The sequence below is a fragment of the Phyllobates terribilis genome, unplaced genomic scaffold (genome assembly GCF_046119375.1).
Source record: "Phyllobates terribilis strain yellow unplaced genomic scaffold, ASM4611937v1 Scaffold_11__3_contigs__length_659146591, whole genome shotgun sequence".
Lineage (NCBI taxonomy): Eukaryota > Metazoa > Chordata > Amphibia > Anura > Dendrobatidae > Phyllobates > Phyllobates terribilis.
Window position 1 is genome coordinate 310,188,555 of NW_027362771.1, and position 13,419 is coordinate 310,201,973.

General features: G+C 44.6%; 1 protein-coding gene across 4 annotated transcripts in view; it reads left to right on the top strand.

Annotated features, from left to right (window-relative positions):
- The window catches only part of FLNC (filamin C), an 83,998-nt gene extending 72,846 nt beyond the window's left edge, over nt 1-11,152 (top strand). For all 4 annotated transcript variants that reach the window (XM_073652545.1, XM_073652548.1, XM_073652549.1 and 1 more), the window contains 10 exons: nt 171-293; nt 438-677; nt 791-1,060; nt 1,158-1,295; nt 1,453-1,568; nt 1,695-1,827; nt 1,926-2,102; nt 2,789-3,007; nt 4,415-4,624; nt 9,999-11,152. In XM_073652545.1, coding sequence (XP_073508646.1) covers nt 171-293; nt 438-677; nt 791-1,060; nt 1,158-1,295; nt 1,453-1,568; nt 1,695-1,827; nt 1,926-2,102; nt 2,789-3,007; nt 4,415-4,624; nt 9,999-10,186 — 1,814 coding nt within the window. In that variant the 3' untranslated portion in view covers nt 10,187-11,152. The remainder of the gene's footprint in view (nt 1-170; nt 294-437; nt 678-790; nt 1,061-1,157; nt 1,296-1,452; nt 1,569-1,694; nt 1,828-1,925; nt 2,103-2,788; nt 3,008-4,414; nt 4,625-9,998) is intronic.
- The last annotated feature ends 2,267 nt before the right edge of the window (nt 11,153-13,419 follow it).

The following is a 13,419-nucleotide window of genomic DNA, read 5'->3' on the forward strand; positions in this document are numbered from 1 at the left end:
ATCATTACAATTTATTATTACTATTATTATTCAACCTTGATGATAATGATCTTGTAATATATAGATATTGATTGTAGTTCAAAAAGGCTAAACGATGCATATATTTAGTTTTATATTATCTTTTTGTGGTAAGCAAATGATGATCAATGCTCTCAATGTGCCCCACGCAGGCAGTCCTTTTATGGTGAAGGTGACAGGTGAAGGACGTATGAAAGAGAGCATAACCAGAAAACGACAAGCTCCCTCTATTGCCAGTATTGGAAGCACATGCGATCTCAACCTCAAGATTCCAGGTATGGAGCCTGATTTATTTGGATAGTTTATAGTCACAACTAAGCCTTTCTAGTAAATCTCATACAATGGTACTAAAAACTGTATTAGTTGAGCAAAGCCAACTTCTAAATTATGTTCTGTCTTTTTTTCTTCTTTTATTTTAGGGAACTGGTTCCAGATGGTCTCAGCCCAAGAGCGCCTGACACGCACATTTACACGCAGCAGTCATACATACACACGCACTGAACGCACAGAGATCAGCAAGACACGTGGAGGCGAAACCAAGCGTGAAGTGCGGGTGGAGGAATCTACACAGGTTGGAGGTGACCCTTTCCACAATGTTTTTGGAGACTTCCTTGGCCGTGAGAGTCTTGGTTCCTTCAGCAGCATTGCACGACAGGAAGGTTAGTACTGCAGCGCAAGTAAAATAATGCATTCAGTGTCATTCAATAAGTATACAGTATAACCAAATGGATGATAACATACATTACTAAATAGTGTTCAACATCTGTTCCAGGTGAAGTAGGTTCTCAGGATATGACAGCTCAAGTTACTAGCCCTTCTGGAAAAACAGCAGATGCAGAGATCATTGATGGAGAAGACAGCACATACAGTGTGCGCTTTGTTCCACAAGAGATGGGAGCTCACACTGTCAGTGTTAAGTACAGAGGCCAACATGTTCCTGGGAGTCCTTTCCAGTTCACAGTAGGCCCTATGGGTGAAGGAGGAGCTCACAAAGTCAGAGCAGGAGGCACTGGCTTGGAGAGGGGAGTTGCAGGAGTCCCTGGTGAGCAATCTTGAAAGAATAAACATGAATATAACAGACATTCCTTGTGAAAGTTATATATAAAAGTTTTCTGCATGTCTATAACTTAATCCTACAGCTGAGTTCAGCATATGGACTCGAGAGGCTGGAGCTGGCGGTCTATCCATTGCCGTTGAAGGCCCTAGTAAAGCTGAGATCTCATTTGAAGATCGCAAGGATGGGTCGTGTGGAGTGTCCTATATTGTACAGGAAGCTGGTGAGATCATGCTCCTTAAAAGCTGATGAATAAGTGTATTTTGGGCCAACTTTATCTTATATCGTCATGTTTGTAATTTATTTATTAGTAGAACTTCTGTAGAACGACTGGTAGTGATTAACAATGCAAATTTTAAGTAATGATATGTGTAATCCAGGTGACTACGAAGTGTCCATCAAATTTAATGACGAGCACATCCCTGACAGCCCCTTTGTGGTACCAGTAGCCTCTCGTTCAGATGATGCACGCAGACTGACTGTCACTAGCCTACAGGTAAATATTACTAATAAGGTCCTTTGGAATTAATACATTTAAGCACAAATTTCTTTATTGAGCTAAATATTTTTACATACAATTCAATATCATCAATACTCAAAATTTTTCGATGAATCATTCTAGGAGACTGGATTGAAGGTCAACCAACCAGCCACTTTTGCAGTACAGTTAAATGGAGCTCGTGGAGTCATAGATGCTAAAGTACATACACCATCTGGAATTGTAGAAGAATGCTACGTGTCAGAAGTGGACAGTGGTAAGAGAAGATATCACTGAAAGTCTCCTAAAGATATTAATGGGAATAATGATTACATGGTTTATGACTGATATTTTTCTATTGTATTGTTCCTTCAGATAAATACTCCATACGTTTCATTCCTCATGAAAATGGAGTTCATTCAATTGACGTCAAATTTAATGGACGGCATATACCAGGAAGTCCTTTCAAAATCCGTGTGGGCGAACAGAGCCAGGCTGGTGATCCTGGACTGGTTACAGCCTATGGACCTGGGCTTGAGGGTGGAGTTACCGGTAAGAGTTGTTCCACAGTAGATATCCAGATTTTATGATCACTATAGTATATCACTTGTGGTTCACAAAATTTTCAAGATTATTGTATAATTTATAGAATCTTCATGTTTTTTTTCATTCATTATAAATAATGGTAGTAGTTTTTGATTAATATACTTTTTGTGGAGCTATTTTGTCAGTTAGATGCAGTTATAGCTTTCTGACTTGAATCATGCAATAGTATTTTTTTCGTTGTATTAAAAGTTGTCCATTTACTTCGATTTTGATGACCAATCCCTAGGATAGGCTATGAACATCAAATCAGTGGAAATTCTACAACAGCACGGATCAGCTGTTTTCAGCTTTACCAATGTAAATAGTGTACGGAGCTGAAATAATATAGAGGCCATTCATAGGTACTGCAGCTCAGCTGCTATTTACTTCAACAGTAGCTGAACTGCAGTACCTCTAAATACCCATTGTTGATGGTACGGAGCTGTGCTCTTTTCCGACTCCACACACTGTTTATATCCACAAACATCTAATCAGTGGGGGCGCAGGGTGTTGGTCTCACGCTAATCTGATACTGATGTTCTACTCAAAGGTATTTATATCTAAGTAGTGGACGACCCATTTAATTTGAGAATGTATTCCATTGGCCTTGCCATTTCCAAATCTTACCTTTGTTTTCTCTATTGTTTACACAGGGAGACCTTCTGAATTTGTAGTAAATACTTTAAATGCTGGGTCTGGATCTTTATCTGTGACAATTGATGGACCTTCCAAGGTGAAGTTGGACTGCCAAGATTCTCCCGAGGGTTATAAAGTAACATATACCCCAATGGCCCCTGGAAATTATCTAATCTCAATCAAATATGGAGGACCACAACACATAGTTGGAAGTCCCTTCAAAGCCCGCGTAACAGGTAAGCTATATCTAATTAAGACCAAGGCCCAAACATGTTTTTCTTGTTTAACTCTTTCTCTCAACGATCACGGCTGAGGGGGAGGGTCCCACTGAACCATCCCGCTGTTACCTTTTTGACACAAATAGCCCTCTTCTGCCCCCTATAGTCAGGACAGTTACGCAATTGACCGACGATTAACGGAGGAGACCGCAGCTGTTTCCACTACAAGGCCAATTATTGGGGAACTCACAGGGAGCGCATTGTATATATACAACCGATTCCAACTCATGGAATATATGTATATCTCGGACTGTCACTGGCAACTTCACAATAACCCAAAAAAGATTATTAGCTGCCACCACCAATCGTTTTGTGTAGGCCAATTGGACACCCCATTACAGGTAGCGTATGGCTTTCAGGGGTGCAGTTTGCAGAGTAAAAAGAACAGAACTATTACTATTTTATATTTAAATTAAATTTTATATTTAATCCAGAAAGATAGGCAGTGTTTATACAAACATATACGTAAAACGTATACATTTTACAAAGGGGGACAAAACAATACAGCATATACAATTACATGAAATAAAAGGATAAATAAAAGAAACTTACTAACCCTGATGTCACAACAATGGCTCTGAGCTTAGTGGAGGGAGGCACTCCAGGAAAACGGACAGAACCTACAGTGAACTGTGCCTCCACGTGCTGACAGTGATCCAGACGCAGTTCATTTTAATGAGCTCCTAAGTTACACCCTCATACCTTCCCTGATGACTCGTAACAGGGCTGGTCATGGGATGTGGCTTCAGTTTCAGAAAATTATGATATTCCTAATTTCCAGGATATCTTTGCCCCTGGGGGTCACAGGTGGGAGAGATTACCGTCATCGTTCCTATCACGATTTTATCTGTTCATAGATAGAACACATGGCATGGCTATAGTCAGCCTTCTGTCACTATTAATTTGGTGCTGATAGGCATATCTCACATTTATGAAAAAATCTTCATGTTCTTCCCTTCTCAGTCCTGAAGTTAAAAATGTATATCCCATCAATATCTGATCAAAGGTAACTCCACTATTCATAACTTTCCACCCAAGTGTCTGAAGCAGTCTTTTGTCCTAAACAAGCTGCCTCTTGTGAAAGGGTATTTCTTCGCCTTTTATTAAACAAACCCCAGACTTCATGTCTATTCCCAGCAAATATACCAGTCTTAATTACCTGTCCACAGCAGGAGGTCCTAGCTTCAATGAGTGTTTTAATGATGTTTTCTCACGTCCTAGCTACACATAATTTCCTTTCTTCCCATATGTTAAACATGTGGTTCTACTTCAATGAAGTGTAAGCTCTTGTACTTCTGGAGATTTTATGGATTTTCATTTCTCTATGTCACTTTCATTCATAACATTTTGTTTGTCTTTAAACAGGAGCAAGGCTCTCTGGTGGTCACAGCCTGCATGAAACCTCGACAGTGCTGGTAGAAACAGTTACAAAATCATCGGCTTCTGTAGGTGGCTATGGCATGGCAGTGCCTAAATTTACATCTGATGCTTCCAAAGTAGTCTCTAGAGGCGCTGGTCTTTCAAAAGCCTTTGCCGGACAGAAAAACACCTTCACTGTAGACTGCAGCAAAGCAGGTGAGAATGAGTGTTCTCTATGTATGTGAATGAAGTTACATATGTACAAATATTCACGTTCAGTAATAAATGTAAAAAGTGCAACACACTCCACACAAAGGAGACCCCTTGGCTTCACCATGTATTGTTGTTGTTACGCACGTGGAGCGTGGACCCACTGCGCCACTGTCCGGGCTTACCCTTGAAGGGGTGCGGCTAAGTGGCCACCTGGTTTTCGCTAGAGCTCCAGATGGTGGAGTTAGGCTTGAGCTGCAGGTGACCGTCAGGTACCACTCCAAGGGCAGTCCCCGGTACCGTGGCAGCTGACCCCTGGGGTCAGGATCGCAAACACGAACACGGACTCAGAGTCACAGGCAGGATAGGATTCAGACACTGTTCAGACAGCATGGGTTCATGGTCACTGGGTAGAACGGACACTGACTCGGAGTCACAGGCAGGACTGGATTCGGATACTGGAACCGGCTCCGACAGTATGGACTCTGGAACGCTAACCAGGACAGACACTGCTGTTGGTTCAAGTACCAACAGAACAGTTTGAGACTCAGGTACCACCAGAGTGGCTTCAGGGTTCACGTACTGCAGGTGTGGCCTCAGGGTTCAGGCACCGCAGGTCTGCTGTTAGGGTTCATGTACTGCAGGCGTGGAGGGTTCACATACTGCCAATGCGGCTTCAGGTGCGGCGTCAGAGTTCATGTACCGCTGGTGCGGCTTATAGGTTCAGGTACCACAGATGTGGTGTGAAGGTTCATGTACCGCTGGTGCAGCTTCAGGTTCAGGTATCGCAGGTGCATTGTAAGGGTTTACGTACCACAAAAGCAGCTTCAAGGTTCTGAACGATACAACACGGGATGTAGGAATAGGTTCATCACAGATTCCATCAGAAATACCAAACAATATTGAAAAATGATGGGCAAGAAGAGAGGAAACCTAGGGATCAAATTTTGATTATTGGGGTCCATCAGGAGTCACTGGTGCCTATCATTTGCCACATCTGTCACTGCTGTCATTTTCATTGTTCTGCTCCTATTATGAAGCACAGCACCATAAATGAATATCACAGATATGAACTGGGACTCCGACAACTTAGTATAATTGCATTTTATTAGGTAAGTTTAAGGTTATGCACAAACTCGATGTCATTCGGCATTGAATGCCAGAAAATTGATGCCAAAAACAATTATTTCTGCCATTTGTAAACCTCTAAGGGCTTATTCACGCATCAGTATTTGATCATTATTGTTCAGCAGTGTATGTATGCCAAAACCTGGAGTGTGTAACGGGTCTGGGAGGCGGAACCTCTGAGCAACTATACAAGGGGGCGGTCCTTGTAAGGAAGCGGGTGGCTCCCAGGGAAGACGGGCAGGTAGTCACGGCAAGTGACAGGGACAGTCTCTGGGTAGAAGGGCAGGTAGTCACGGCAAGTGACAGGGACAGTCTCTGGGTAGAAGGACGGGTACTCACGGCAAGTGACAGGGACAGTCTCTGGGTAGAAGGACAGCAGGCAGGTGGCTGGTGAGCGCTCCCAGGTGAGCGGGCGAGAGTCTTTGGACAGGCAGGTGGTCACGGCAAGTGACGGCAGAGCCTCCAGGTAGGCTAGCAGGCAGGTAGCAGATGAGTGCTCCCAGGTGAGCAGGCAAGAGTCTCTGGACAGGCAGGTGGTCACGGCAAGTGACGGCGGAGCCTCCAGGTAGGCTAGCAGACAGGTAGCAGATGAGCGCTCCCAGGAGAGCAGGCAAGAGTCTCTGGACAGGCAGGTGGTCACGGCAAGTGACGGCGGAGCCTCCAGGTAGGCTAGCAGGCAGGTAGCAGATGAGCGCTCCCAGGTGAGCGGGCAGGCTGGTCCATAGACAGACTGACAGGTGTCGGAAGGCAGACCGTCGGACCGCAGGCTTGCAGGCAGGTAAACGGATATCAGGCAGGTATCAAGCAGGAATCTGACAGGTGACTGGCAGGTAACTGGTAACGGGACCTGAGGGCTGAAGCAGAGTGAAGGCTTTGCAACAACATTGCTCGGTCACCTCCATTTTGGAGGAGGTGCCTTATATATGGTGAAGTCCTCTGGCCATTGGCCGGGGACTCCTTAGGACGGCGCGCGGGGCCCCTTTAAGAGAGGGGGAGCGCGCGCGCCCTAAGCACCGTGGCCGGGAAGCAGCACGCGCTGCCAGCAGAGCGGGAGGAAGACGCCGGGCACGGAGCGGAGAGGTGAGGGGAACAGCGTCCCTGCCTAGCAGGAGGCAGGGACGCCGACGCTACAGTACCCCCCCCTTTAGGCCCCCCTTTTTTAGGCCAGAGAGAAATTTATCAAGGATGAGAGGGGCATGGATGTTCTCCCGGGGCTCCCACGTTCTCTCCTCAGGACCAAACCCCTTCCAATCTACCAGAAAAAAGGTTTTTGCTCTTACCCTTTTGGTGGCCAGAATGTTCTCTACCTCAAACTCGTTCTCAGCGGAAACCGGAGCAGGAGGCGTACCTGTAGACTTGGAAAAAGAGTTAAGTACCACGGGTTTGAGGAGAGATACATGGAAGGAGTTAGGGATCCGTAAGTTGGCCGGGAGTTTCAATTTATAGGCCACCGGGTTGATCTGTTTGATAACTTCCAGTGGGCCGATGAACCGAGGCCCTAACTTGTAGGAAGGAATCTTGAGCCGGACATATTTGGACGAGAGCCAGACTTTATCTCCAGGAGGGAATTGTGGAGGATCCAGGCGTCTCTTGTCAGCGTGTTTTTTCATCCGCTCGGACGACTGAAGGAGTGCGGATCGGGTACTCTCCCAAATGGAGGAGAATTCGCTAACGAGAGATTCCGCAGCCGGATTGTCCACCGAGGTGGAGACGGGAAATGGGATCCGAGGATGCTGACCGAAGACTACAAAAAACGGGGATTTGGAGGAAGATTCGCTCTCGTGATTATTGTAAGAGAACTCGGCCCATGGTAGGAGATCCACCCAGTCCGAATGGTGGGCATTAACGAAGTGCCGGAGGTAACTGGTCAGGTTCTGATTGATCCGCTCCACTTGACCATTGGACTGTGGATGGTAAGCGGAGGAGAAGTCCAGAGTGACGTCAAGCAACTTACATGTGGCTCTCCAGAAGCGTGAGGTGAACTGAACCCCACGATCTGACACGATGTGGAGGGGCAGGCCATGGAGACGGAAGATGTGACGGATAAAGTCTTTAGCCAGTTCGGGTGCAGACGGGAGACCCGGCAGGGGAATGAAGTGCACCATCTTGGAGAAGCGATCAGCGACCACCCAAATGACCGTACAACCGGCAGAGACAGGAAGATCCGTTATAAAGTCCATAGCAATATGCTGCCACGGGGCAGCAGGTACTGGAAGAGGAAGAAGGCGACCGGCTGGCAGGTGTCTCGGAACTTTGTTGCGGGTGCAGGACACACAGGCAGAAACAAAGGCCACCAATAATGCCGGGTAATGAGCTGGAGGGTCTTTTTCTGACCGGCGTGGCCAGCTAGCTTAGACGAGTGACCCCAGTGTAGGACCTTCTTCCGATCAGGTACTGTTACGAACGTCTTACCGGGAGGGAGACGATTTAGATTCACGGGAGCCACTTGCATTACTCTGGCGGGATCAATGATGTGCTTAGGTTCCTCCTCTAGATCAGATACCAGGAAGGATCGGGACAAGGCGTCAGCTTTGATGTTTTTGTCTGCCGGGCGAAAATGAAGAACAAAATCAAAGCGGGCAAAAAACAAGGACCACCGGGCTTGCCGCGGGTTAAGTCTCTGGGCGCTCTGAAGGTAAGCCAAGTTCTTGTGGTCCGTGTAAATTATTACCGGGTGAAGAGCCCCCTCGAGCAGGTAACGCCACTCCTCCAGTGCCAGCTTAATGGCTAACAATTCTCGGTCTCCAATAGAATAGTTGCGCTCAGAAGAGGAGAAGAGTTTGGAGAAAAAACCGCAGGTTACCATTCTTCCGGAAGATGACTTTTGGGTAAGTACCGCCCCGGCTCCGGAGGAGGAAGAGTCAACTTCTAGGAAGAATTGTTTGTTGCGGTCCGGACGATGCAGCACCGGGGCGGAGGAGAAGGCCTGTTTTAAGGAAAGAAAGGCCTCCTCAGCTTCGGGCGGCCATCTTCTGGGATTAGTACCCTTACGGGTGAGCGCAGAGATAGGGGCAGTCCGGGAAGAGAAGTGCGGTATGAAGAGGCGGTAATAGTTGGCGAAGCCCAGGAACCGCTGAATAGCCTTCAACCCCTCTGGTCGGGGCCACTTCTGGATGGCAGACAGTTTCTCTGCAGGACAGCAGGCAGGTAGCAGATGAGCGCTCCCAGGAGAGCAGGCAAGAGTCTCTGGACAGGCAGGTGGTCACGGCAAGTGACGGCGGAGCCTCCAGGTAGGCTAGCAGGCAGGTAGCAGATGAGCGCTCCCAGGTGAGCAGGCAAGAGTCTCTGGACAGGCAGGTAGTCACGGCAAGTGACGGCGGAGCCTCCAGGTAGGCTAGCAGGCAGGTAGCAGATGAGCGCTCCCAGGTGAGCGGGCAGGCTGGTTCATAGACAGACTGACAGGTGTCGGAAGGCAGACCGTCGGACCGCAGGCTTGCAAGCAGGTAAACGGATATCAGGCAGGTATCAAGCAGGAATCTGACAGGTGACTGGCAGATAACTGGTAACGGGACCTGAGGGCTGAAGCAGAGTGAAGGCTTTGCAACAACATTGCTCAGGCACCTCCATTTTGGAGGAGGTGCCTTATATATGGTGAGGTCCTCCGGCCATTGGCCGGGGACTCCTTAGGACGGCGCGCGCGGCCCCTTTAAGAGAGGGGGAGCGCGCGCGCCCTAAGCACCGTGGCCGGGAGGCAGCGCGAGCTGCCAGCAGAGCGGGAGGAAGACGCCGGGCACGGAGCGGAGAGGTGAGGGGAACAGCGTCCCTGCCTAGCAGGAGGCAGGGATGCCGACGCTACAGAGTGGAACTTACAGATAAAAACTGTAATTGAAAGACTGACATCTGTTTTGTGTTTTTGAGACACTCCTGGTTTTGGCATACAAACATTGATGAAAAACTGATCAAAAATACTGATGTGTGAATAAAGCTTTTGGCCACGTTCACACTTTCAGTATTTGATTAGTATTTTACATCAATATTTTTAAGCCAAAATCAGTAGTGGAACAATCAGAGGAAAAGTATAAAAGAAACACGACACCACTTCTGTATTTATCACCCTCTCCTGGTTTTGACTTACAAATACTGATGTAAAATATTAACAAAATACTAAAAGTGTGAAAGTGGTCTTAAGAGTTGCTCGCCAGGATATTATCGCTCTTTGAAAAAAGAATAAAGTAATAAAATGTCTGTATGTAACCATAGTCAATGGCCAAAACAAGTCTTCTGACAACTGACATTTTTTTTTACTTCATAGGCACCAACATGCTGATGGTAGGAGTCCATGGGCCAAAGACGCCATGTGAAGAAGTATATGTGAAGCACATGGGAAATCGATTGTACAATGTGACCTACACTGTAAAAGACAAAGGGGACTATATCCTCATTGTTAAGTGGGGTGACCAGAATGTTCCTGGAAGTCCCTTCCAAGTGTCAGTGCCTTGAAAAATGATTCATAACCCAAATAGGCTTTGCAAGAGGCCTACTAACTTGCCAGTGAGGGACGGGCTTTTATCCTTTTTTATGCAAATGCACTGATTAAAAACAAAACTGTTATAGCAAGAATTCACAAAGTGCCTTTGTTCATCCAACCTAAGGACTTTTCTCTAGAATAATGGCATGGTAAAGGAAAACAAGTGTGCACATTACCCACAATGTCCATGTCCTTTCTGCTTTGTTCAAATTCTTCCTTTATATTACGGTTGGTGTTTTATTTTCTAATGTTGCTCTCTGATTTGTTTTACATGCGCTTTGTTTTCTATTTTTATTTGTGGGGTGGGTATTTTTGGGGTAAGAGGGCTACGGGAGGCGAATAGAGGTCATGGAGTCATAATATGGTCACTGTTGTTTTTCTGGAAACTACATTTATGTTTCCATATTAAATACGATTAATATTTTTTTTATGTTCTAATATGTAGTTTGTTCTTTTTACACAATTTAAGCGTAGTCACAATAGTATTACTGTCTGTACAGTACTCGTAGAATCTGATAACGAAGCACAATACATAACTAGCATTTAAACTGCCATAAGTCACCCGTAAGAAGTGAGCCCAGAGATTTTGTTCACACCTTTACTATTACAACATGGTCTGGAGAAAAATGTTGCAGCTTCAATATGAAGTTTAGTTGCGTTCCCTTGAATCTTCTTTATGTAAACCGATGCAAGTTTCCGTTGACTTGCAGTTTATTTGCATTTTTTACTCTATGACCTCTATCAGCACAGTCTCTAAATATTATAATTGGTTGTCGTAGCACTGTTATAAGGGCAGAGCCAATATCACATGGTGCTGACTATGTGACTGCATTTTATAGAAAGATGTTTTCTATGCATCAAAAACCATGAAAAACTTGTCGTTTGTTACAGATATTACTGGTGCATACTAAAGAAAATAAAAATGCATTGCTAATGTGCCTGTTGTCTGCTGTGATTTTTTTTATTGCACCATCAATGATATTTTGGAATTAACAAGTCATTTATGGTGCATGAGTGTGCGCCATTGATAATTGCAGGTAGGCACCAGCATCCAGTGAGCCCAGGCAAGTGATGGGGTCCACTGCACATGGGAGGGGGCCCATTCTGCCCAGGTTTCATGTACGGTGGATGTATGAAGCATGTTCAGCAGCTGAGCCTGCTCCATATAGCACAGGTGCAAGCTTTCTTATACAGCTGGCACAAGAATCTAAATGCTGAGATCAGATTTCAGCAGCATTTAAGAGGTTGGAAATGGGAGAAGATGGCCCTTCCAACTCCCATTGGCCCCCTGCAACACAGTTGTGAATTACGTGATGGCATGGTCATGACAATGTGGAGGGTCTACTGAAGGCCTCTGTATTTGACATGCTTGCACACCCATGAAGCCTAGCTTGTGACGGGGCTTTATAGAAGGTTAAATTTACTATATGCTGCAATTATTACAGTACAGGATGTGATCAAATGATACCTTTTTTTGTCCCCAAGGTGAACCAATAAAAAATGTAATATATATATTTATGTATATATATTTAATAAAATAAATATAAAAATTTGTATCACTGCCTTTTCTTAGAACATAAGTAAAATTTTAAAAATAAAAAATCTACATATTTGGTCTCGTTGCTGCTTGAGTGATTGTCCAAATAAAATGTCATAATGTTTAGTTCTTACTGTGAGAGCTGAAACAGGAAAAATCAAAATGGCAGAATTGCAGTTTTATGTTTACTTCAACTTTCCCCCCAAAAAAGAAGGATAAGAAGAGATCATAAAGTTGTATGGACATATATTGGTAACTACCGTATAAAAACTACAGCTCGTATTGCAAAAAACAAGTGCTGATTAGGAATGAGCGAACCCGAACGGTAAAGTTCGGCGGGCGGTACCAAACCCTTGAACATGAACTGCAGCAATGCAGCAAATCAACAAGCTTTTAGAATGTGCGCACATCCAGAGCCATCACAGCCATGCTGTTTTTTAGTAGTCAGGGAAATTAATAATTGGAATTAGCCATTTCATTTTTTAGTAGTCTGGTGAATAAATAATTAGCATCAGAGGTCTCCTTGTAATTTCTAAGCCAAATAAATAATTTTCCTAAACCGGTGTGTGTTTTCTAGTAAAGTTGCAAATAAATAATTTGCATGAGCCATTTCGTTGCCATTTATTGGCCAAATAAATATAAATACATTTTCAGGACTGCTGTGTGTTTTCTACTAGTTTTGCAAATAAATAACACTGTTTAACAAGGTTTTTGTTTCTTTCATGAAATTGGGTGAATCTTATCGGAATTGTCATGATGAGTTCAGAAATAACTTCAGAATTGCTCTATCACGTAAGATTTTTGAGAAAAATGCAATTATATGTATGCATTGAATACTGTCAAATTCATAGTGGCATGTGATATTCCGAATGCAAAAGTCAGCAACAGCAATCAAGTTTAGAAATGTTTTGCCATTGATTTTGGCTTATAATCACTGTCCGATGATTCACGGACAAGATTCCAATAATAGTCACCCAGCATCGAGGGTCTCCACCTCCGCTGGTACCGTTTCTCCATCTGGGAAATGTCTTGATGAAACCTTTCACCATGTTCATCACTTACAGCGCCGAGGTTTGGTGGGAAAAAGGTAATGTGTGAATTAAGGAAATGTATTTTAAGTGACATGTTGCACTTCATTGACTTGTAAGCCTGAAGAAGACTTTCAACCTGTTCTTCGATAGGTATCAAAGGGTAGACATTGCCATTGTGTAGCAAGACAGCCTTCAAACTTAAGACCGATAAATCAATGAACAGTCGCCATAACCTTGTGTCATGGTCAACTCCAAGGACAGAAAACAATCCAGTAATATAACTGCAAAAAGTAAGACTGTCATCTTAACTGAAATATTTGGTAAAATCTTCATGACGATTGTGAAATACTGAAATTTTTGTACCTGGCTGCAACAGATTCCACCCTTGCAACCTTGATCCAAGAAGTTCTTCCTGACTCTTTTATAAACCCAAACCTCTGACCAGATCGTTGAGTCTTGCTTGAGATATTAAACGTGGAGCAGTTGATATTGATGGTTCGAAATCTGAATCAGCAGCAGCTTCCATCTCTAATGAATCAACCGTCATTTCATCGTCATCTTCTAATCTCCACACCGGCGGTGGTTTTGGAACTGGCAGACTTTCATTGTGCGCCACTGGTCTAATTACAGAAGAAAG